At 48.4% G+C, this 24,442-nt stretch overlaps 1 protein-coding gene across 3 annotated transcripts in view; it reads left to right on the forward strand.

The window, feature by feature from the left end:
- Positions 1-4,215: 4,215 nt before the first annotated feature.
- Positions 4,216-24,442, forward strand: part of LOC120941717 (KAT8 regulatory NSL complex subunit 1-like) — a 103,167-nt gene continuing 82,940 nt past the window's right edge. For 2 of the 3 annotated variants that reach the window (XM_040355329.1, XM_040355330.1), the window contains exon 1: positions 4,216-6,009. In XM_040355329.1, the coding sequence (XP_040211263.1) occupies positions 4,568-6,009 (1,442 nt within the window). In that variant the 5' untranslated portion in view covers positions 4,216-4,567. The remainder of the gene's footprint in view (positions 6,010-24,442) is intronic. The other variant, XM_040355331.1, reaches the window with a different exon arrangement.

A 24,442-nucleotide genomic window follows, 5' to 3' on the forward strand; every position in this document is an offset into this window, starting at 1 on the left:
CTCTGAGGATCCTTCTGCTCTTCAGGTAACCCCAAATTGCTCTGAGGATACTAGGTGAGGATCCTTCTGCTGCTCAGGTAACCTGAAGTGCTCTGAGGATCCTTCCGCTCTTCAGGTAACTCATATTGCTCTGAGGATCCTAGGTCATGTGTAAAAAAAATATTTTTTTATAGTATATTTATTAATTTCTTATTATTTTATGTTAATTTATAACACATCAGCTCACAAACTTATAATAAGAACAAATTTCATTTCCAGGTAACCCATAGTGCTCTGAGGATCCTAGGTGAGGTTCCGTCTGCTCTTCAGGTAACTCATAGGGCTCTGAGGATCCTAGGTGAGGATCCTTCTGCTCTTCAGGTAACTCATAGTGCTTTGAGGATCCTAGGTGAGGATGCTTCTGCTCTTCAGGTAACCCATAGTACTTTGAGGATCCTAGGTGAGGATGCTTCTGCTCTTCAGGTAACCTTAAGTGCTCTGAGGATCCTAGGTGAGGTCCTCCTGTTTCTCAGGTAACTCATAGTGCTCTAAGAATCCTAGGTGAGGTCCTTCTGCTCCCCAGTTAACTCATAGTGCTCTGAGGATCCTAGGTGAGGTCCTTCTGCTCCTCAGGTAACTCATAGTGCTCTGAGGATCCTAGGTCATGTGTAAATATTTTTTTATAGTATATTTATTAATTTCTTATTATTTTATGTTAATTTATAACACATCAGTTCACAAACTTATAATAAAAAACTAATTTCATTTTCAGGTAACCCATAGTGCTCTGAGGATCCTTCTGCTCTTCAGTTAACCCATAGTGCTTTAAGGATTCTAGGTGAAGATCCTTTTGATCCTCAGGTAACCCCTAGTGCTCTGAGGATCCTTCTGCTCTTCAGGTAACCCCAAATTGCTCTGAGGATACTAGGTGAGGATCCTTCTGCTGCTCAGGTAACCTGAAGTGCTCTGAGGATCCTTCCGCTCTTCAGGTAACTCATATTGCTCTGAGGATCCTAGGTCATGTGTAAAAAAAATATTTTTTTATAGTATATTTATTAATTTCTTATTATTTTATGTTAATTTATAACACATCAGCTCACAAACTTATAATAAGAACAAATTTCATTTCCAGGTAACCCATAGTGCTCTGAGGATCCTAGGTGAGGTTCCGTCTGCTCTTCAGGTAACTCATAGTGCTCTGAGGATCCTAGGTGAGGATCCTTCTGCTCTTCAGGTAACTCATAGTGCTTTGAGGATCCTAGGTGAGGATGCTTCTGCTCTTCAGGTAACCTTAAATGCTCTGAGGATCCTAGGTGAGGTCCTGCTGTTTCTCAGGTAACTCATAGTGCTCTAAGAATCCTAGGTGAGGTCCTTCTGCTCCCCAGTTAACTCATAGTGCTCTGAGGATCCTAGGTGAGGTCCTTCTGCTCCTCAGGTAACTCATAGTGCTCTGAGGATCCTAGGTCATGTGTAAATATTTTTTTATAGTATATTTATTAATTTCTTATTATTTTATGTTAATTTATAACACATCAGTTCACAAACTTAAATTTAAGAACTAATTTCATTTTCAGGTAACCCATAGTGCTCTGAGGATCCTAGGTGAGGATCCTTCTGCTCTTCAGGTAACTCATAGTGCTCTGAGGATCCTAGGTGAGGTTCCTTCTGCTCTTCATGTAACTCATAGGGCTCCGAGGATCCTAAGTGAGGATCCTTCTGCAACTCATAGTGCTCTGAGGATCCTAGGTGAGGATCCTTCTGCACTTCAGGTAACTCATAGTGCTCTAAGAATCCTAGGCGAGGATCCTTCTGCTCTTCAGGTAACTCATAGTGCTCTGAGGATCCTAGGTCATGTGTAAATATTAAAAAAAATTTATAGTATATTTATTAATTTCTTATTATTTTATGTTAATTTATAACACATCAGTTCACAAACTTATAATAAGAACTAATTTAATTTTTTAGGTAACCCATAGTGCTCTGAGGATCCTAGGTGAGGATCCTTCTGCTCTTCAGGTAACTCATAGTGCTCTGAGGATCCTAAGTGAGGATCCTTCTGCTCTTCAGGTAACTCATAGGGCTCTGAGGATCCTAGGTGAGGATCCTTCTGCTCTTCAGGTAACTCATAGTGCTCTGAGGATCCTTCTGCTCTTCAGTTAACCCATAGTGCTTTGAGGATCCTAGGTGAGGATGCTTCTGCTCTTCAGGTAACCTTAAGTGCTCTGAGGATCGTAGGTGAGGTCCTCCTGTTTCTCAGGTAACTCATAGTGCTCTAAGAATCCTAGGTGAGGTCCTTCTGCTCCCCAGTTAACTCATAGTGCTCTGAGGATCCTAGGTGAGGTCCTTCTGCTCCTCAGGTAACTCATAGTGCTCTGAGGATCCTAGGTCATGTGTAAATATTTTTTTATAGTATATTTATTAATTTCTTATTATTTTATGTTAATTTATAACACATCAGTTCACAAACTTAAATTTAAGAACTAATTTCATTTTCAGGTAACCCATAGTGCTCTGAGGATCCTAGGTGAGGATCCTTCTGCTCTTCAGGTAACTCATAGTGCTCTGAGGATCCTAGGTGAGGTTCCTTCTGCTCTTCATGTAACTCATAGGGCTCCGAGGATCCTAAGTGAGGATCCTTCTGCAACTCATAGTGCTCTGAGGATCCTAGGTGAGGATCCTTCTGCACTTCAGGTAACTCATAGTGCTCTGAGGATCCTAGGTCATGTGTAAATATTAAAAAAAAATTATAGTATATTTATTAATTTCTTATTATTTTATGTTAATTTATAACACATCAGTTCACAAACTTATAATAAGAACTAATTTAATTTTTTAGGTAACCTATAGTGCTCTGAGGATCCTAGGTGAGGATCCTTCTGCTCTTCAGGTAACTCATAGTGCTCTGAGGATCCTAGGTGAGGTTCCTTCTGCTCTTCATGTAAATCATAGGGCTCCGAGGATCCTAAGTGAGGATCCTTCTGCTCTTCAGGTAACTCATAGTGCTCTGAGGATCCTAGGTGAGGATCCTTCTGCTCTTCAGGTAACTCATAGTGCTCTGAGGATCCTAGGTCATGTGTAAATATTAAAACAATTTTATAGTATATTTATTAATTTCTTATTATTTTATGTTAATTTATAACACATCAGTTCACAAACTTATAATAAGAACTAATTTAATTTTTTAGGTAACCCATAGTGCTCTGAGGATCCTAGGTGAGGATCCTTCTGCTCTTCAGGTAACTCATAGTGCTCTAAGAATCCTAGGTGAGGTCCTTCTACTCCTCAGGTAACTCATAGTGCTCTAAGAATCCTAGGTGAGGTCCTTCTGTTTCTCAGGTAACTCATAGTGCTCTGAGGATCCTAGGTGAGGTCCTTCTGCTCCTCAGGTAACTCATAGTGCTCTAAGAATCCTAGGCGAGGTCCTTCTACTCCTCAGGTAACTCATAGTGCTCTAAAAATCCTAGGTGAGGTCCTTCTACTCCTCAGGTAACTCATAGTGCTCTGAGGATCCTAGGTGAGGTCCTTCTGCTCCTCAGGTAACTCATAGTGCTCTGAGGATCCTAGGTGAGGATACTTCTGCTCCTCAGGTAACTCATAGTGCTCTAAGAATCCTAGGTGAGGATCCTTCTGCTCCTCAGGTAACTCATAGTGCTCTGAGGATCCTAGGTCATGTGTAAAAAGTTTATTGTATAGTATATTTATTAATTTCGTATTATTTTATGTTTATTTATAACACATCAGTTTACAAACTTTTAATGAGAACTAATTTTGCTCGAGCTCGGGGAAAGGCTGCCATGGCGGCCACATGAGGGAGAGCGCTGCTGACGCCACAAGCTGAAGCAACCCTGAGGGAAAGAGGCGGGAAACGAGCCCCCTCACTCCCGATTGGTCGCCGCGGATGTCAGTCTTACATGAAAGGCGGAGGAGGCGGTCCTCTCGCCGTGACGACACGAAGGGAGAAAACAAGGCGAGGGGAGACAAAGGAGTTCACGGCGCGGCCAATCAGCGCGCGGGGCGGGGCCTTGTAAGGAGGAGGAGGAGGGGGGGGAAGGAGGCGGGAAGAGGAGATTAGCCAGCTGCGCAATTGGGAAGCGGAACGTCGCCTCACAGAAGGCGGACTGTACCATTCGGCGGCGCAGAGGAGGGGGGTTTGAAACGTCGGGTTTTGAGGCCCACAAACACAGTGACGTGGGTGGGAAAAAACGGGTGGGTTACCAGCGTGCGGTAAGGTGATATTATCCGCGGAATAAGGAGAAGTAGGTGGGGGAAGAAGCGTTCCACCCCCCCTCTCTCTCCGGTGCGGTTGGTAGGCTCCGGAGCGCGCGGTGACAGGCACGGCACAAGATGGCGGCGGGCGGGGTGAGCGCGCAATGGCCGCCCCTGCAGAGGAGGAGGCGGGGGGAGGAGTAATCGAGCTTTGTTCCCCGGACTGGCCGGGTGGGGAGGCGGAGGAGGCCGTGACCGGCGGCGGCGGCGCGCTGCGACGAACCCGACCCAGAAAACGCGTCTGCGGCTGGCCTCCCCCCGGGCGGGCCATGGAGAGCCCGGGACCCCCGTGAGGAGCCGCCTGCCGCCCACCCCCTCCTGCATGGCGGACATGGCCCCGGCGCTGACCGGAGCCGCACAGGAAGCTCCTCACCGGATCCGACTCGGCGGAGGCTCCTCGTCCCCGGCCTGGAGGGGCCGCACCGGGCTGCTGCTACTCAACGGCGGGGGGAGGGCGGAGGAGGATGATGAACCGGGGGGGCCCCTGATGGACGAGGCACCGGGGCCCCTGAAGAGAGGGGTGAGGAGGCCCCTGCGGGGGCCCAGAGAGGACATGGGGCCCCTGACTGGACTGAATTCCGCACCGAGGGCCGCCCCCGGGGCCCCTACACCGCAGGGCCACTCTGCGTCCACGCCGGGCCCCCGGGACAGGAGAACCGAGAGCGCACCGGGGCCCTTCGCCGCATCAGGCGGGCCCCGGGAGAGGAGGCAGGAGAATTCGTCGGGGCCCGTCGTCGTCGGGCCCCGGGAGAAGAGGACTGAGAGCGTACCGGGGCCCGTGGGGCTGAAAGTTGGGTTGGGGTCCCGGGAGAGGACGACGGGTTGCTCGTCGGGGCCGGTCGCCGCACCTCAGGGGCTGAAAGTTGTGCCGGGCCCCCGGGAGAGGAGGACTGACAGCGCGTCGGGGCCCGTCGCTGCACCTCAGGGGCTGAAAGTTGGGCTGGGGCCCGTCACTGCACCGCTGGGGCCCCGGGAGAGGAGGACTGAGAGTACCCCGGGGCCGGAGAGGCTGAAAGACGGGCTAGGGCCCGCTGAGAGAAAATTGGGGGCGGCGATGGGGTCTGACGCCGCACCGGAGAGGTTTAATAACAGGCTGGAGAGGACAGGCGGGGGCGCACCGGGGCCCCTCGCCACACCAGAGAGGAGTAAAGCTGGGCCGGAGCCCCGGGAGAGAACGGACATTGCACTGGGGGGCAACGCAAAGGGCCACCTTGCTGGGCGAGACTTGGCATTGGATTCTAAGGGGAGGGCGGAGGGGTTATCGGTTGGTGCACTGGGGCCCCCGGCTACTGAACGGGACTCTGCACAAGGGCCCGTGGATTCTCAGGACACCACCACCACCGCCGCTCGGGGGCCCCGGGTCCTGTGCGCTTTGAGGGCGGCCCAGATGTCCAGCCGCCAGCAGGAACTGGGAGCGAGGGCCCGCCGGCTGTGCCGGAGGCTCCAGGTGATCCAGGCCAAGCAGGTGGAGCGGCACGTCCGGCAGCAGCTGTCGGGGTTGGTGGAGCTGCTGTCGGAGCGAGGGGCGGCCGGCCTACCGGGGTCCTCCCCGCACATTGAACTGGACCGGCTGACGTGCAGCTCCACGGCCCGGCTGCGGGCGGCCCAGGGGGGGTTCGACTCGGACGCCACGGAGAGCAGCTCAGGCGGGGAGAGTGACGAGGAGGAGGAGGAGGAAGAAGAGGAGGATGAGGAAGAAGAAACAACAACGGCTGGGAGTCTGGAGGAAGAGCGAGCGGAAGAGGAGCAGAGCCGAGCCCCGGGGTGAGTGCCCACCCCCCTTATATAGGGGGGATTTATCTACACCACGATAACCAATCAGCTTCTAGCTTTCATGTTCAAAGTTTAACTGGGCAAGCTGAAGATAGAAGCGGATTGGCTGCTGTGAGAGTTATGTATCAAACTTTGTTGTTTCTTTTGTTATGACCTCATTCACACGGGAAGTATCAATGTGTATCCTGTGGGAGGGCGGGGCTTACCTGCACAGGTGTTCATGCATCCCCCTGCCCCCCCCCTGTGTGAATGAGGCCTTATTGTCAACACCCCGCCCCCCCCCCCCCCCGCTGCTGGAAAAAAGCCACCTCCTGTCTCCAACCCCGGCTGCTGTAATGGGGCCACATGCTTGAAAACTTCACTACGCATACCTGGAGGCTTTGTAGTATAAAGTATGCAATGGCTGCTGCTCATTGGTCAGCACGGCCATGTGACTGCTCTGACCAATGAGAATCTCCTCCCTTCTGGGGAGCTGTCCTGGATACATAAAAGGCTCAGGATAGTTTCTTATTGGTCAGCCTGGCCATGTGACTGCACTGACCAATGAGAATCTTCTCCTTCTGGGGAGCCGTCCTGGAACATAAAAGGCTCAGGATAGTTTCTTATTGGAATCTCTTCCTTCTAGGGACACCACCATTGTGGAACAGAGGAGGCTTGGGATCATTTTCTTATTGGTCAGCACGGCTGTGTGTCTGCACTGACCAATTAGAATCTTCTCCTGGCGACACCTTCCTGGAACATAAAAGGCTCAGGTTTATTTCTTATTGGTCAGCACGGTCATGTGACTGCTCTGACCAATTAGAATCTTCTCCTGGCGACACCTTCCTGGAACGTAAAAGGCTCAGGATAATTTCTTATTGGTCAGCCCGGCCATGTGACTGCTCTGACCAATGAGAATCTTCTTCTTGGGAGCCGAGAAGACTTTGGTATAATTTCTTATTGGTCAGCCCGGCCATGTGACTGCTCTGACCAATGAGAATCTTCTTCTTGGGAGCCGAGAAGACTTTGGTATAATTTCTTATTGGTCAGCCTGGCCATGTGACTGCTCTGACCAATGAGAGTCTCTTCCCTTCTGGGGAGCCGTCCTGGAACATAAAAGGCTCAGGATAGTTTCTTATTGGAATCTCTTCCTTCTAGGGACACCACCATTGTGGAACAGAGGAGGCTTGGGATCATGTTCTTATTGGTCAGCACGGCTGTGTGTCTGCACTGACCAATTAGAATCTTCTCCTGGCGACACCTTCCTGGAACGTAAGAGGCTCAGGATAGTTTCTTATTGGTCAGCCTGGCCATGTGACTGCTCTGACCAATGAGAATCTCCTCAGGAGTTGTCCTGGAATATAAGAGGTTCAGGGAGGCATCTTATTGGTCGGCACGGTCATGTGACTGCTCTGACCAATGAGAATCTCCTCATTCTAGGGAGCCGTCCTGGAACATAAAAGGCTCAGGATAGTTTCTTATTGGTCAAGCAATGACTGCTCTGACCAATGAGAATCTTCTGGGGAGCTGTCATGAAATCGAGAAGACTCAGTATAGTGTGTTTTTTATTGGTCAGCCCGGCCATGTGACTGCACTGACCAATGAGACTTATTTCCTTTTCTGTGGACACTTTCTAAGGACTGAGAAGACTTGGGATAGTTTCTTAATGGTCAGCACAGCCGTGTGACTGCACTGACCAATGAGAATCTTCTCCTGGAGACACCTTCCTGGAATATAAAAGGCTCAGGATAGTTTCTTATTGGTCAAGCACGGTCATGTGACTGCTCTGACCAATGAGAATCTTCTGGGGAGCTGTCATGAAACCGAGAAGACTCAGGATAGGGGTGTGTTTTTTATTGGACAGCACGGCCATGTGATTGCACTGACCAATGAGAATCTCCTAGGGAGCTATCCTGGAACATAAAAGGCTCAGGATGGTTTCTTATTGGTCAGGACGGCCGTGTGGCTGCTCTGACCAATGAGAATCTCTTCCTTCTGGGGAGCTGTCCTGGAACCGAGAAGACTCTGGATAGTTTCTTATTGGACGGTGTGGTCACAGCTGCCCCCCCCCTCCCTTAAGCCGCAAAGGCAGCGAATGGGGCTGCTCACATGGCAGGGCTGTGATGCTTTGCAAAAATAGTCCCCCAAGTCGCGCTCAGTGGGCAGTACTGCCCGCCGTACGCAACCCAATCCCCCGAAACTGCGGGGGATTTAAAACGGGCCGTGGGGAGGCGACCCGACACCGGCCTCTCTGCCTGTCAAACTCCCTTCGAAGAGTGATCCCCCTTGTGTGTAAACGAGTCTGTCGTGAATCCGCCAACAGCGAGGATTCAGGTCACACCATGAATGCGTTGTGTGTTCCTGTGCGATTCGCATGCGGTCTGGGGGCAGTGCGATTTCAGCCTGTTCATTTCAATGGACTAAAATTGCACAAAACGCAGCACATGCACCATTTTGTCTTTTTGAAGTATTAAACGCTGACGCCCGCAGATCGCAGGTGTGGTGCGTTTTTGAACGCGGTGCAGAGAAAAAGGGTACAAAGAAAGTAAAAAAATCCAAATATTCTATAAAAATGGTGCAGAGACGGTTAATTTTCTGCCCTCGTGGTTCACAGCCCCACGTAGTGAAGTTTTCTAGGTTCTGACCCGGTATGGCGTGGGCGGTGAGGACGCCTTTCCAGCAGTTAAGTGCAGCAGGGACCCCGTGAGTGGGGGGGGCGTGGAATTTTGAGTTCTTGTGTTTATTTTTAATGAAAAGCTCAACTTTGCTCAAGCCAATTTCTTTTGTAGGGAAAAGTACATCCACTATCAGTTTTCTTACCATTTGTGTCCCATTTGGGCGATTTCTTTCACTTCCTGTGTTGCACGCGTGGCGGGGAGATTTCTCCTTCTCTTCCTGTGTTGCACACGTGGCGGGGAGATTTCTTTTGTGTTGCAGACGTGGCGGGGAGATTTCTCCTTCACCTCCTGTGTCGCACACGTGGCGGGGAGATTTATCTTTCTGTGTTGCACATGTGGCGGGGAGATTTCCCCTTCTCCTCCTGTGTTGCACACGTGGCGGAGAGATTTCTTTGTGTTGCACACGTGGCGGGGAGATTTCTTTGTGTTGCACACGTGGCGGGGAGATTTCTTTGTGTTGCACACGTGGCAGGGAAATTTCTTTGTGTTGCACATGTGGCGGGGAGATTTCTCTTCCTGTGTTGCACATATGGCGGGGAGATTTCTCCTTCACCTCCTGTGTTGCACACGTGGCGGGGAGATTTCTCCTTCGCCTCCTGTGTTGCACACGTGGCAGGGAGATTTCTCCTTCTCTTACTGTGTTGCACACGTGGCAGGGAGATTTCTCCTTCTCTTACTGTGTTGCACACGTGGCGGGGAGATTTCTCCTTCTCTTACTGTGTTGCACACGTGGCGGGGAGATTTCTCCTTCCCTTCCTGTGTTGCACATGTGGCGGGGAGTTTTCTCCTTCTCTTCCTGTGTTGCAGACGTGGCGGGGAGATTTCTCGTTCACCTCCTGTGCTGCACACGTAGCGGGGAGATTTCTCGTTCGCCTCCTGTGTTGCACACGTGGCAGGGAGATTTCTCCTTCTCTTCCTGTGTTGCACACGTGGCGGGGAGATTTCTCCTTCTCTTCCTGTGTTGCACACGTGGCGGGGAGATTTCTCGTTCGCCTCCTGTGTTGCACACGTGGCGGGGAGATTTCTCCTTCTCTTCCTGTGTTGCACACGTGGCGGGGAGATTTCTCCTTCTCTTCCTGTGTTGCACACGTGGCGGGGAGATTTCTCATTCGCCTCCTGTGCTGCTCACGTGGCGGGGAGATTTCTCGTTCGCCTCTTGTGTTGCACACGTGGCAGGGAGATTTCTTTCTGTGTTGCACATGTGGCGGGGAGATTTCTCCTTCACCTCCTGTGCTGCACACGTGGCGGGGAGATTTCTCCTTCACCTCCTGTGTTGCACACGTGGCGGGGAGATTTCTCTTCCTGTGCTGCACACGTGGCGGGGAGATTTCTCCTTCTCTTCCTGTGCTGCACACGTGGCGGGGAGATTTCTCCTTCTCTTCCTGTGCTGCACACGTGGCGGGGAGATTTCTCCTTCTCTTCCTGTGTTGCACACGTGGCGGGGAGATTTCTCTTTCTCTTCCTGTGTTGCACACGTGGCGGGGAGATTTCTCTTTCTCTTCCTGTGTTGCACACGTGGCGGGGAGATTTCTCCTTCTCTTCCTGTGTTGCACACGTGGCGGGGAGATTTCTCCTTCTCTTCCTGTGCTGCACACGTGGCGGGGAGATTTCTCCTTCTCTTCCTGTGCTGCACACGTGGCGGGGAGATTTCTTTGTGTTGCACACGTGGCTGGGAGATTTCTCCTTCACCTCCTGTGTTGTACACGTGGTGGGGAGATTTCTCTTTCTGTGTTGCACACGTGGCAGGGAGATTTCTCTTTCTCTTCCTGTGTTGCACACATGGCGGGGAGATTTCTCCTTCGCCTCCTGTGTTGCACACGTGGCAGGGAGATTTCTCCTTCTCTTCCTGTGTTGCACACGTGGCGGGGAGATTTCTCCTTCGCCTCCTGTGTTGCACACGTGGCAGGGAGATTTCTCCTTCTCTTCCTGTGTTGCACACGTGGCGGGGAGATTTCTTTGTGTTGCACACGTGGCTGGGAGATTTCTCCTTCACCTCCTGTGTTGTACACGTGGTGGGGAGATTTCTCTTTCTGTGTTGCACACGTGGCAGGGAGATTTCTCTTTCTCTTCCTGTGTTGCACACGTGGCGGGGAGATTTCTCCTTCGCCTCCTGTGTTGCACACGTGGCAGGGAGATTTCTCCTTCTCTTCCTGTGTTGCACACGTGGCGGGGAGATTTCTCCTTCGCCTCCTGTGTTGCACACGTGGCAGGGAGATTTCTCCTTCTCTTCCTGTGTTGCACACGTGGCGGGGAGATTTCTTTGTGTTGCACACGTGGCTGGGAGATTTCTCCTTCACCTCCTGTGTTGTACACGTGGCAGGGAGATTTCTCTTTCTGTGTTGCACACGTGGCAGGGAGATTTCTCCTTCTCTTCCTGTGTTGCACACGTGGCGGGGAGATTTCTTTGTGTTGCACACGTGGTGGAGAGATTTCAATGTGGGGGACATTGGCCATCCCATGTGATTTGGTTGAGGGGGGGGGTGTACGGTTAGTGTTCTGTTGCTGTCTCTTCACTTGTAGTGCACCACAGGGGTGCCGAGGATGAAGCTTCACCGTGAATGGTTTCCCCCAAAGCAGATCACTGCAATGTCCAGTGCGGGGTGCGGTGCACCACTGGGGCTATTTTGGGGGGCGTTCAAAATGAATAGACTGTCATAGAGCATGGAAATCGCAGTAAATGTATCTTGCGAATGGACTCCTTAAGGTAGAATTGTGGGTGTTGCCTCACTAGGATTGTATTTTGTGCTTCTTTTACTTGAATATTTGTTTTCACCCTGCTTTGCAGGGATAAGAAACAGCCAGATCACTGTTGATGGTCAGGGAGGGCTGAAAATTCATAAGTCTCTTAGGAAGGAGCATTTTGTAACTGCTTCCCACCCGCTCTGGAATGACGTCCTCCCATTCTGGGCACGCAGCGTGGCGATTGGTGGTTAGGACACGGCACCATGTGACCAGCTGTGTCCAATCACAACTGATCCATGGAAACAGGAAATGCTGGTTGATGGCATTCCTCTCCTCACGCTGGCAGTGTGAGAGGCGTCAGCGACATTCCTCAGTGGGGACGTCTGCACCGACCATCTGTGAAGGAGAAAAAACACTTATTTACAACATTTTATAACTAAGAACATTTATTTTCTTTAAAAAGATACCAAAAAGATATAAAAAAACAAAACAGTGGTGATTAAATTCCACCAAAAAGATCGATCTGTCTAAAAAGTTTTTTACTAACATTTTAGTTTGGGTCCAGTGTTACATGATTGTTCAATTGTCATTCAAATTGTGACAGCGCTGAAAATTTGGCCTGGGCAGGAAGGGGGTAAAAGTGCCGGGTGGTTAAACCCGAAATAATTTTTTTTTTTTTTCTTTAAAAGCCGGCAGCTACACATACTGCAGCTGCTGACTGTTACAAAAAAAAAAAAAATGGACGCTTGCCTGTCCAGTGTGCCCGCGATGTCTTATCGGCGGCCCCCGCCGCCATCCTGGGTGAGGGAGTCAGGAAGTGAAGCGTTGCACTGCCCAGTTGTGCCCTCACTGGTACCTGCTCTCTCCTGGGTCCAGTGTGTTTCCCAGGAGACAGCTGCGCGGGGGGGGTCGCTTGGTCAGTGACGTGGGTGCAAATACCTGTCTTATACAGGTATCTGCACAACCCCCCCCCCCAAATGTGACGCGGGGGGGGGGGGCAGGGGTCCGAAAAGCAGAAGCTTCCCCACCTCTGTTTCGCTGTTGGGCTTTCCCCCCTATGTCCCGCTGTTGGTCCCCCCCCCACGCCCCCTCGCGCCTCTGTCCCGCTGTTGACCTTCCCCCCCCCCCCCCCCCTCTGTCTCGCTGTTGTCGACTCGCTGACAGTCCAATTTCCTTTAACGGGGCGGTTGGTGTTGTGGGAGGTGGCGGCAGCAGGTGATTGGACGCCCGCTAACAGGCGCTGCCATGATGGATGTGAAATGACAGGTGCTCTTTAAATTGAAGGACTCATTCTTGCTTGTAGTTAAAATATTTAATATTTGCAAACAAAATGAAGGTTTTCCTATTTAGAATGATAAGCTGTCAGGTTAGTAAAACATTGATATCAGAACCGATTCAATCGTACAGTTTGTAGTGTACATAGATTTGCAAAGCAACGGAATATTCCTGACCTTTGGTTTATCTCATGATTACTGTGACAATGCAGTGACTGTTATCTCAGCTTGGATTCATTGAATGAGTTTATCAAAAAATGTAAATATTGCAGAATATAGAGCCTCGTGCCACATAACTGAGCTCCACTTCATGCTGAATTATTATGTATCCTAAATGGAAAAAAATATCTTTAGGTTTTTTTACACCAAAAGCCCCTTTTTTTTATTATAATAAAAAAAAAAAAAAAAAAAAAAAAATTTGATCAAAATAATTTTTTGATCTTAATAATATTCACCCTGGGCGTCTGGCCTTCTCACCCCCCCCCCCCCCCAATCTGCCAGACATGTGACTGATCGGGGTGTCGCTGCCAATAATCAGGATATGTATAGCACTGGACGCTTCTGCCAGGGGGGAAAAAAAGGTTGCAGGTTTATTTCTGCGTGTAACCCCCCCCCCCCCCAATTCATGAGCAAGCTTCCAGTTGTGGCAGAGCGAGTTTTTCCACACGCGTGTGTGTCTTAACACGCATGAGCAAATGGACAATACGTGTTTGCTGTGCGGCAGTGGCAATAGTTCTTTGGGGGTCGCCCAAAATAATTGTACTATTTATTAGAGGTCGACCGATACCGGTTTTTCTCTGGCCGGTATTTAGAAATCGGGATGGCCGATTTATTTATTTTATTTTTTGGTGGCACTGGCTCATGGCACTAATTGGCACTGGAAGAAAGCACTGATTGGCAAGTGGCACTTATTGGCACTGGCAGGTTGCACTGGATGGCACTGAAAGATGGTACTAGCAGATGGTAGGGGTGCAACGGATCACAGTTGATCCGTACGGGTCACCCCCTTTGGATCGGAACACACTGTGATCCGCGGATTGCCACGGCTCCGGAGCTAGGCCGAAGCCGTGGACTTTCCTAATGTTACGGCCGCGGCTCCGGAGCTAGGCCAAAGCCACGGCCTTTCCGAACGTTATGGCTGCGGCTTTGGCCTACCTCCAGAGCCGCGACCATAATGCTAGGAAAGGCCGCGGCTTCGGCCATCTTGGTACACGCGGCGGCCCTCCTCTGTTTACACCCACAGAGGAGGAGCCCGCACTCGTGGGACACACCGCTCGTGGAGTGTCTGTACTACCCGAGGGGGGGGGGGGGGGCTGTCAGTACTACCTGGAGGGGTGGGCCTCTGTACGGAGAGGGGGGGGGTCACTGTACTAAGGAGGGGGGGTGTCTGCACCGAGGGGGTAGGTACTATAGTTGGGTGGGGGGGGGGGGGAGATGTGGATATTACAGTGGGGGAGAATTTTATTTTTTTGCCAATCCGAAAAATGATCCAATCCGTGACTCCTGATCCGCGGAACGATCCGAACCGTGAGTTTTTTTGATCCGTTGCACCCCTAGCAGGTGGCACTAATTGACACTGGATGGCAATAGTTAGCATTGGCAGATGGCACTGATGGCTTTAGTTGGCACTGGATGGCGGCACTGGTGCAAAAAAGTGTCACCCCCCCCCTTCGGTACAGACCCCCTCTCCCTCCAGTATAGACACCCCCCCCCTCAGTACAGACCCTTGCCCCCCGTAGTACAGACACCAGAGAGCGGCGCGGGCCCCTCCTCCTCTGTGGGTGTGAACAGATCGCGGTCACAGCCACAGGAAAGGCCGCCGCTTTGGCCTAGCTCCGGATCCGTGGCACCGCTAGCGGCCATGTTGAATATCAGCCTAATTTGGATAAAAATCGTCCGATGCCAATTTCTCCAACTATTTATAGTTCTTTTACCCCCCCCCACACCCCCACACACACACACGAACTGCCCACCAGCCGGAGCTCCTGATAGATGGTGTTGGTTGGAAAACACAAACTGTTCATGAAAGTCTCCTGGCCCAGCCTGAGCTCAGCCCAGTGACGGCCTTTCTATAGCCGCGGATGTGAACATTGCCAAGTGTGTTTGTCTGGGAGACTTTTTCATGAAGTGACTGTGCAGCTCCCAGCGTCCTCACTGTGAGCTGCGCAGTCACTGCGCAGTCCTTCCAATCATATTGACACTTTCCAGTGCAACTTTAACCCGACTTTACATTCTCTGTCCAGACAGAGGGGTCAGAGGTCCTGCAGCCTCACAGGACAGTCAGAGTAGAATAAAAACTCCTCCTACAAGCTTTTACCTAGACACTGATAGAAGTCACAAGACTGCTATATACTGCTGATGAGAAATGGCATTTCTCCGTTTTTTATATTTACTAAAATAATTGCATTTCTGTGTACTGAGGGAGATCGGATGTAGTGACTGCAGGGCCCGGGGTTAGGAACACTCTAACCTCCTCGCGTCCGCACTATAACCCAATGACCGCTACAGAATGGACCTACATTGCCGGGACACCGTCTTATGACGGCCTTCCGCGCGTGAGCTGCCTGTGCGCTCTGTGATCACCAAGTCAATGAGACACGCCTAATCCCGGCTCCTTGCCATGTGATCAGCTGTCAGCCAATGATTTCTCTCGCCCTGGCAGCTAGAGGAGAAAGAAAAAAACGATCACCAGCTTCTGCGAAAGGGACATCGACGAGGAAGAGCCACCTCATCTGTACCACCTCAGTGGCCACCAGTTCCTCATCCGTGCCACCCCTCGGGGCCCACCAGTTCCTCATCCGTGCCACCCCTCGGGGCCCACCAGTTCCTCATCCGTGCCACCCCTCGGGGCCCACCAGTTCCTCATCCGTGCCACCCCTCGGGGCCCACCAGTTCCTCATCCGTGCCACCCCTCGGGGCCCACCAGTTCCTCATCCATGCTGCTTATCGGTGCCTGTCAGCGTACCTCAATGAAGGAGAAAAATTACATGTTTGCAAAATTTTATAACAAAATATAAAACCATTTTTTTGGGGGGGGGGGAGTTTAAAATTGTCTTTATTGTTAAAAACAAAAAAAAACAGCAGTGATTAAATACCACCAAAAGAAAGCTCGATGTGGGGGGGGAGGTCCAGAGAACACGACCCATTAAAGTGAGAGAAATGCCGCACAACCGCGTGTGTATTTGTTTGGGATTAAAACGGGCGGTGAGGAGGCGTCCCATTGCACCACTTTTCAGAGGAACGGGTTGGGGGCGCGGCTACATGTGACTTTACTGTTCTGCAGACAACCCATAATTTGGGCTTTGCAGTGATGACAGTCAACAGGATAAAGAGAATTAATCTTCTTAACTGGGACACAGACAGCAATGCAGTCCCAACAGGGGTCCTGGTGGGGAACCACCCCGTTTGCACATGCGCAGTGAGTGCCTGGCCGGGTGCCCACAGTTGCAGTGGAGGCGCCGGCGGTGAAGGGGGGGGGGGGACCGGAATGAAGCTCCCGGCGGCATGTCGCTGGAACGTGGAACAGGTGAGTATGTTTATTAAAAGCCAGCAGCTACACTTTTGTAGCTGCTGACTTTTAATAAGCATAAAAAAAAGGCTGGAGCTCCCCTTAATTGCTGGGAGGCTGTCAATAGACGTCATCCCGTGCCTGCGGGGCGTGCTCTTGAGTCAGAGACTCGGCTGATTGGAGTAATGGGCTGATCCCGGCCCCTTACCACGTGATCAGCTGTCGGCAAATTGTGGCAAAAAAACTACCCTCTCATGTGAATGGGGTCGAAGTATATAGTGTGTGTTTGTTTGTTTTTTTATTATTCTAATAAAGATAAAATGTGGTTAGAACATTACTGTACTACTAGAAATGAGAATCCAATTTTCTGTCCTTAGAATAAAGATCACGATTCTCGTGGCGTAAAATCTTTCACATTACAAATTATATATATATATATTTTTTTGTACAGACCCTAGAGAATAAAATGGTGGTTTGTTGCAATATTTTATATCGCACTGTATTTGCACATCGGTCTTTCAAATTACATTTTTTTGGGGGAAAAAATTTCTTTAATGAATTAAAAAAAAAAAAAACACAACCAGTAAAGTTGAAACACATTTTTTTGTATAATGTGAAAGACTTTACGCTGAGAATCGTGATCTTTATTCTAAGCCAAAAAATTGTGATTCTCATTTTGGCCGGAATCCTGCAGCTCTAGTAGTTCAGCAATTTTCTGAACCGTGTTTTGTCTTTTTTTTTTTTTATTTATTACAATCTATATACTGTACCCCATTCACACTATATACTGTACTTGGGGCCCCCGTTCACACCCGAGTGTAGTGTTTTTTTGCCGAAATTTTGTTCAGGTCAAAAGATCACAATATAAAAAGCAGAAAGCCGCCTGTAATCGCTTTAAGCGATTTTTGGAGTGGAGATGTGAACAATCTCCATAGAGAATCATTGATTTGCCCCCCCAATCCAGTGTCTTGTAGCTTCAGGTGTGAATAAGGATAATAGGAATATGTTTTTACAATAATGGGGAACAGCGGGGGAAGGTATTTATTCTGTTCTGTATATCTCAGAATATACACCCAACATAAAATGGTTACAAAGAATCTTGGTCTCGGTTTCTTTCCTCTGTGGTGTAAATGCTGATCGCTGTACTAGGCGGGGGTTGGGGGGGGGGGTGTAAGGTTGGCTTACACAGGGCTGATATATTTAGCTGGTGGGGGGAATCTTCTCATAGGACATGACGAGGCAGATTGCTGATTAGTTTGCAGCGGAGAGTTTCTGTATGAATGGCGCGCTCGCCTAACTGTCATCCTGACTGACTGTCTGAATTAGGGTCGAAACAACTAATCAATTAATCGACAACCAATCAATTATGAAATTGATCGATTACCATTTTCATAATCGATTAAATCAGCCAGTAACATTGTGGCGTTAAAAAAACTAAAAAAAAAAAAAAAAAAAACTAAAATTGGCCCTTTTATAGTACAAAAAGAGCAAATCGCTCGTGTAAATGACTTCATTGAGCCGGTGTCTCGTGTTGGTTTTGCCGTTTCCTCTGCTGCCCGTCTCGCCATTTCCTAATGTTTTTTTTTTTTTTTATAGTTTCCACTTCTTGTGACGTTTTATTCATTTATTACACTTCTCTGTGCTGTTCCCTATTTATTCACACATTTTATTTCACCAGTGTAAAAGCTTTCGCATCACTCTGTTGCAAAAGTGTGAAACGCGTGTTTTTTGCTGCGTTTCCGGTGTGTTTTGCACCTGTGAAAGGACATGCCACTCAAAAAATGCAACCGCGGCTTGCTGTGTCTTTTTTATGCATTTCCATTCACTTCAGTGGGGAGGTGCATTTTTTTTTTTTTTTTTTTTTTTTTTTACAAAAAAATGCGTGTGTGTATATACATGCACTTACCATGAACTCACACATTGTTACAAACAATAGTATTAGTGTTGATGATGATCAAAAAAATGTAACCATCAATGAAGGAGTTTGGGTCCTTTCACACGGGGCGGATCAGTAATGATCCGCCCTGTGAACCTCCGCTTGCTCAGCGGAGATCGGTCCATTGATTCCCCGCTGAGCTGGTGGATGACAGGGCGGTCCCCGCACACTGTGCAGTAGGGGTGCAACGGATCACAGTGTGTTCCGATGGGGGTGACCCGTTCAGATCACGGAACACACTGTGATCCGCGGATTGCCGCGGCTCCGGAGCTAGGCCGAAGCCGCGGCCTTTCCTAGCGTTATGTCCGCCCTTCCAGAGCTAGGCCGAAGCCGAGGTCTTTCCTAACGTTATGGCCACGGCTTCGGCCTAGCTCTGGAAGGGCGGACATAACGCTAGGAAAGGCCGCGGCTTCGGCCTACCTCCGGAGCCGCAGGAATAACATTAGGAAAGGCCACGGCTTCGGCCTAGCTCCGGAGCCGCGGCCATCTTGGTACACCCGGCGGCGGCCTTCCTCTGTTTACACCCACAGAGGAGGAGCCCGCACTCGTGGGGAAGAAGCACACGCTGGGAGTGTCTGTACTGCCCGAGGGCTTCGGGTGTCCCGCGATCGGTTCACAGGAGCTGAAGAACGGGGAGAGGTGAGTGTAAACAAACCTTCCCCATTTCTCTCTGTGGCTTGTCACTGATCATCTGTTCTCTGATATAGGGAATGACGTCACGCGTCCAGCCCCGCCCCCCTAACGTTGAAAACACACATGAGGTCACGCTTAACCCCTACAGTGCCCCCTAGTGGTGAACCCCTTTACTGCCAGTGTCTTTCACAGTAATCGGTGCATTTTTATAGCACTTTTCACTGTGAAAATGACAATGGTCCCAAAAATGTATCCGATGTGTCCACCATAATGTCGCAGTCACGGAAAAAAATCGCTGATCGCCGCCATTAGTAGTATAATAAAAATGTCATACAACTATCCCCTATTTTGTAAACGCTATAACTTTTGCGTAAACCAATCAATAAACGCTTATTGTGATATTTTTGTTAAAAAAAAAAAAATGTAGAATACGTATCGGCCTAAACTGAGGAAAAAAAAAAGTATTTTTTTATATATATATATATCTCTTTGTATTTATTTTTTGGGGGGGGGATATTTATTATAGCACAAAGTAAAAAATATAAAATTATTTTTTTTCAAAAATGTCGCACTTTTTTTTTTTTGTTTTGTTTATAGCGCAAAAAAAAAAACACAGAGGTGATCAAATGCCACCAAAAGAAAGCTCTATTTGTGGGAAAACAAGGACGCCAATTTTGTTTGGGAGCCACGTCGCACGACCGCGCAATTGTGTCAGTTAAAGCGACGCAGTGCCGAATTGCAAAAAGGGGCCAGGTCCTTTACCTGAATAATGCACCGGGGCTTAACCGGTTTTAAAGTAAAAAAATAATTACTTTTAATCCAAAATGATCCACTTTTCAAAAGCTTGGGCTGCTGTGTTTTTTTTGTTTTTTTGTTTTTTCTCTTTTCTTTTTGTAATTGGGTGAGAAGAGATGAGGAAATGAGATAAAACGTTATAAAGTGTAACACAGTTGTTGTTGGGATGATTTGGGAAGAGAATAGCCGTCATGTTTTATAAATTAGCCTTTGTTGGTGTTGCATTGAATTGCGTCCATTAATATTCTATGGGCCCTCAGTGCGTGTCAATAGACGGAGGACGCCCCCCCCCCTGGCGGTTTTCCCTCCAGCACATAAACATGCAGATTACTTCCCTCTAATCCTCATCCAGGAAATCGCAGGTAAGTGTGACTCCGCCCACCTAAACAGGCAACACGAGGCTCACAGGGAATAGAAAAAGGTGTCGTAGCTTCAGGTCTCAGACAAGCGGGGGCCACATTGTCTTTGATTTGGCCCTCATGCTAGTAGGTGGGCACTGCTCCTGGACCCAGCTGCTTTCTGGGAGGATTGTAAGACCCCCGAGGTCTCCATAATCCCCCCCAATGGGAGAGGCAACTATCCCCCTCATTCATAGGCCCAGTGACGGGAAAATGCTAAAACTGGAGCACTCAGAATCTGGTGCAGCTTTGTATAGAGCAGTGTTTCTCAATTCCAGTCCTCAGGCCCCCCCAACAGGTCAGGTTTTCAGGATTTCCATTATTTTGCACAGGTGATTTGATCAGTTTCACTGCCTTAAGCCCCATACACACCATCAGATTATCTGCAGATTTTTGTCTTCAGATTTACCAAAACCATGTAGTACAAGGGCCTGCCTGATTGCATACAAATTGAAACTCTTAAGGTTTGACCTCATATTATATGGTTTTGGTAAATCTGAAGACAAAAATCTGCAGATAATCTGATGGTGTGTATGGGGCTTTAGTAATCACCAAAGCCTGATCTGAGGGAAATCCTGAAAACCTGACCTGTTGGGGGGGCCTGAAGACTGGAATTGAGAAACACTGGTATAGAGTAACCAATCAGCTTCTTACTTTAGCTTGTTCAGTGAAGCTTTGACAACAAAACCTGGAAGCTGATTGGTTTTTATGCACAGCTGCACCTGATTTTGCACTCTTCATGGTTTAGTGAATCTCCCCCCAGTGGGTCCAACTTGTTGTTGTTGTTGTTGTGTGTTTTTTTTTTTAGCCCCGGACCATTTGGCTGGCCAAATACCAGGCAACTTTTTGCGATTCGGCAATACATGGCTTTTACTGACAATTGCGCGGTCGTGCAACGTGGCTTCCAAACAAAATTGACGTGCCACCCCCCCCCCCCCCCCCACAAATAGAGCTTTCTTTTGGTGGTATTTGATCACCTCTGCGTTTTTTTTTATTTTTTTGCACTATAACCACTTCCATACCAGGGGGCACTTACACACCTTCCTGCCCAGGCCAATTTTCAGCTTTCAGCACTGTCGCAATTTGAATGACAATTGCGCGGTCGTGCTACACTGTACCCAAATGGAATTTTTATAATTTTGTTCCCACAAATAGAGCTTTATTTTGGTGGTATTTGATCACCTCTGCGTTTTTTTTTTTAATTTTTTTTTTTTTTGTTTTTTTTCTGTAAATTTTTTTGTAAATAAGTTTTTTCTTCAATTATGGGTACTCATAGGCAGCACTTATGGGTGGCACAGATGGGCACTGATGTGGCTGATGGCATTGCTGGGCATCACTTCAGTTGGTGCCCATGTTGCCAGTCGGTGCCCATTTTGCTGCTCGGGTTTTTTTTTTGCCTATTTTTTTCTATTGGGCACCGGGGGGCCCTCCCTGGTGGTCCAGTGTGGGCATCCGAGGGGGGGGGGGGGGCTGCGCTGAGCTGATAAACAATCGGCGCGACCCCCCCCCCTGTCAGGAGAGCCGCCGATCAGCTCTCTTCGCCTCTGTCAGACGCGAGTGAGGAAGAGCCGATTAACGGCTCTTCCTGTTTACATCGTGGTTGGACACGGCTGATCACGTGGTAAAGAGCCTCCGCCGGAGGCTCTTTACCGAGATCAGAGATGTAGGTTGTCAGCCTGACACCCCGCATCACCGATCGCCATGCTGCGTGCCCCCCACGTAATTCTGCAGGACGTCAATAGACGTCCAGTCAGGATTACAGAACCACTTCCCGGACGTCAATTTACTATTGACCGGGCGGGAAGTGGTTAAACAAAAAAGAGCCACAATTTTTGGAAAAAACTGTTACTTTTTGTTATAATATCCCCCTAAAATATAAAAACATTTTTTTCCTCAGTTTAGTCCGATACGTATTCTTCTACATATATTTGGTAAAAAAAATTTGCAGTAATCGTTTGGTTTGCGCAAAAGTTATAGCTGTTTTGATTACCACTCCCGAATAACAGGGATCTGTGATCAGTGTCCTGTCACTAGGAAGAACGGGGTGATGCTTGTTTACATCAGCATTTCCCCGTTCTTTCTCTCCGTGAGACAATCGCAGGACCTGCAGACACACTCACGGAGCTCGCCCACAATGCCGAGTCTTACAGGTACGTCCATCTGCCTGTACGTGCCATTTCTGCCAACGTGTATTGGCGTGAGCCGGTCAGCAAGCGGTTAAAATAAATGGGTACAAATCGCATAGCACATACATGTTGCCAGACATGGTACACATGTATGTGTGTTCAGGTGACCGGAGCTTTGGGAATGAACACACGTGAGCGTTACATTCCCTCTATTCACTCTCTAATTGCTTGGCAACCCCTTTGTTACAGCAGATTATATAACCTTCTCTTCTCTGCCACTGACTACTCTATAGAGATAGCCGTGTTTGTAGTGTGTGAATTTTTGTTGTATTTAAGGTTGAAAAAAAAAAGGAAAATTCGCATGTAGGTGGCGGCACCAGTGTACATCCTTCTTTTTTTTTTTTTATGATCATTCTAAGGCTCCATGCACACTATAGCTGATAAAAGCTATAAAGAAACGCCAGTAGCTTTGCCGGGAGCTTTTCAACGTTTTTTTAGCGTTTTTGCAATAGCTGTAATCAGCTTTTTTTCAGTGAAGCTTTTTTTTTTTTTTTTTAATGGATTAAAAACGTTTTTCAGTGTTTTTCAGCGTTTTGTGTTTTTCCCGCCAAAAAAAGGCACTTTGAACACAAATTTCGGGCGTTCAGAAAAAAGCCAATAAACTCCAAAGCTCATTAACACTAAAAAAAAATGCCCAGGTGTGCATGGGCACATAGGCTAACATAGAGTTCAGTTCATGGTCTTTATAAAAAAAAAAGCCCAAAATGCCAATAAACTGCAGTTTATCAGCTTCAGTGTGCATGGAGGCTAAGGCCTCACTGAAATTTTCTCCGAAAGAAGTAAGGACTGAATTTCTGTCGGATCAGCAGATATAAAATCCCGGCACCGCACCCAATATAATTAGCAGCCCTCGTATTTCCTGATGACACTTTCTCTCTTCATTGTAATGCCGATTACTTCACCCCGAAGGCGGCATTCACACTCCAGCGTCTTGAATCACGACGGGCAGATCTGCCTGCAATTTGACAGCTCTGATGTGAGACAAAACGCGGAATTCGCATTTCACATGCCATTCATTTAAATGACAGCGCAGGATTGGCGCGCGATAAGACGCATTGCAGGGCGCATGTCGCACCAAAAAAAGGTTTCTGAACAACATGCGTCACGCGATTGCAGCACATTTATCCTGTGACAATGGCGGCAGACCCCGCACTACGATTGGAGGTGTCATTCAAATTGAATCTCAAAGTTTCACAGGTGAAGGACGACGTTTACCAAGACGTGTGGCCACTCATTAAAATGAGAAGAAAAGAGGTTTAACCTTAAAGCGCGGGTTCACCCAAAAATATAATTTTTAACATTACATTCAGCTGAGTTGTCCTAATGACAATTTTTTTGAAAATGTTATCCCCGTACATACCGTATTTTCACCGCCGCTTCCGGGTATGTCTTCTGCAGGACTGGGCGTTCCTAATTGATTGACAGGCTTCCGACCGTCGCATACAGCGCGTCACAAGTTGCTGAAAGAAACCGAACGTCGGTGTGCAGGCGCCGTATAGAGCCGACTCGCATTTTTGCTGTGAAAAGGACAATGGTCCCAAAAATTTGTCAGAAGATTTTGCGCAAACCAACCGATAAACACTTATTGCGTTTTTTTTTTTTTTTTTTTTTTTTTTTTTTTTTACCAAAAATATGTAGAAGAATACGTATCGGCCTAAACTGAGAAAAAAAAAATGTGTTTAGATATTTTTGGGGATATTTATTATAGAAAAAAGTAAAAAATATTGATTTTCAAAACTGTCGCTTTTATTTTTGTTTATAGCGCAAAAAATATAAACAGCAGAGGTTTTCAAATACCACCAAAATAAAGCTCTATTTGTGGGAAAAAAAAGGACGCCAATTTTGTTTGGGAGCCACGTCGCAGGACCGCGCAATTGTCAGTTAAAGCGACGCAGTGCCGAATCGCAAAACCTGGCCTGGGCCTTTAGCTGCATTTTGGTCCGGGGCTTAAGTGGTTAATGAATAAATAAAAAAAACGTAAAGTTAGCACAATTTTTTTGTATGTGAAAGATGTTTCGCCGCGAGAATCGTGATTTTTTTTTTTTTCTCTCAGAATGGTGCAATATAACTGATTTGTAGCTTAGATACATTGTAACAAAATCAAGGTTATTATAATTTGTGACTGAATGAGGTGTGATAACAAGTCCCCCCCCCCCCCCCCCCCCATGTCGCATATGTTGGCAATTCTGAAGGTTCTGTGATTCCCCCCCCCCCCCCCCTGTATGGGAGTTCCTGGAAAAACACGTTCTGCACAACTCCCATTGCAGTCACTGGGGCCAAAAATGCTTCAGAAGTAAGTAGGTCACCTACCTTTCCAGAGCTGTGATGTCATGGAGGACGGTGGAACGCTCGGGA

The sequence above is a fragment of the Rana temporaria genome, chromosome 5 (genome assembly GCF_905171775.1).
Source record: "Rana temporaria chromosome 5, aRanTem1.1, whole genome shotgun sequence".
NCBI classification, from domain to species: Eukaryota; Metazoa; Chordata; class Amphibia; order Anura; family Ranidae; genus Rana; species Rana temporaria.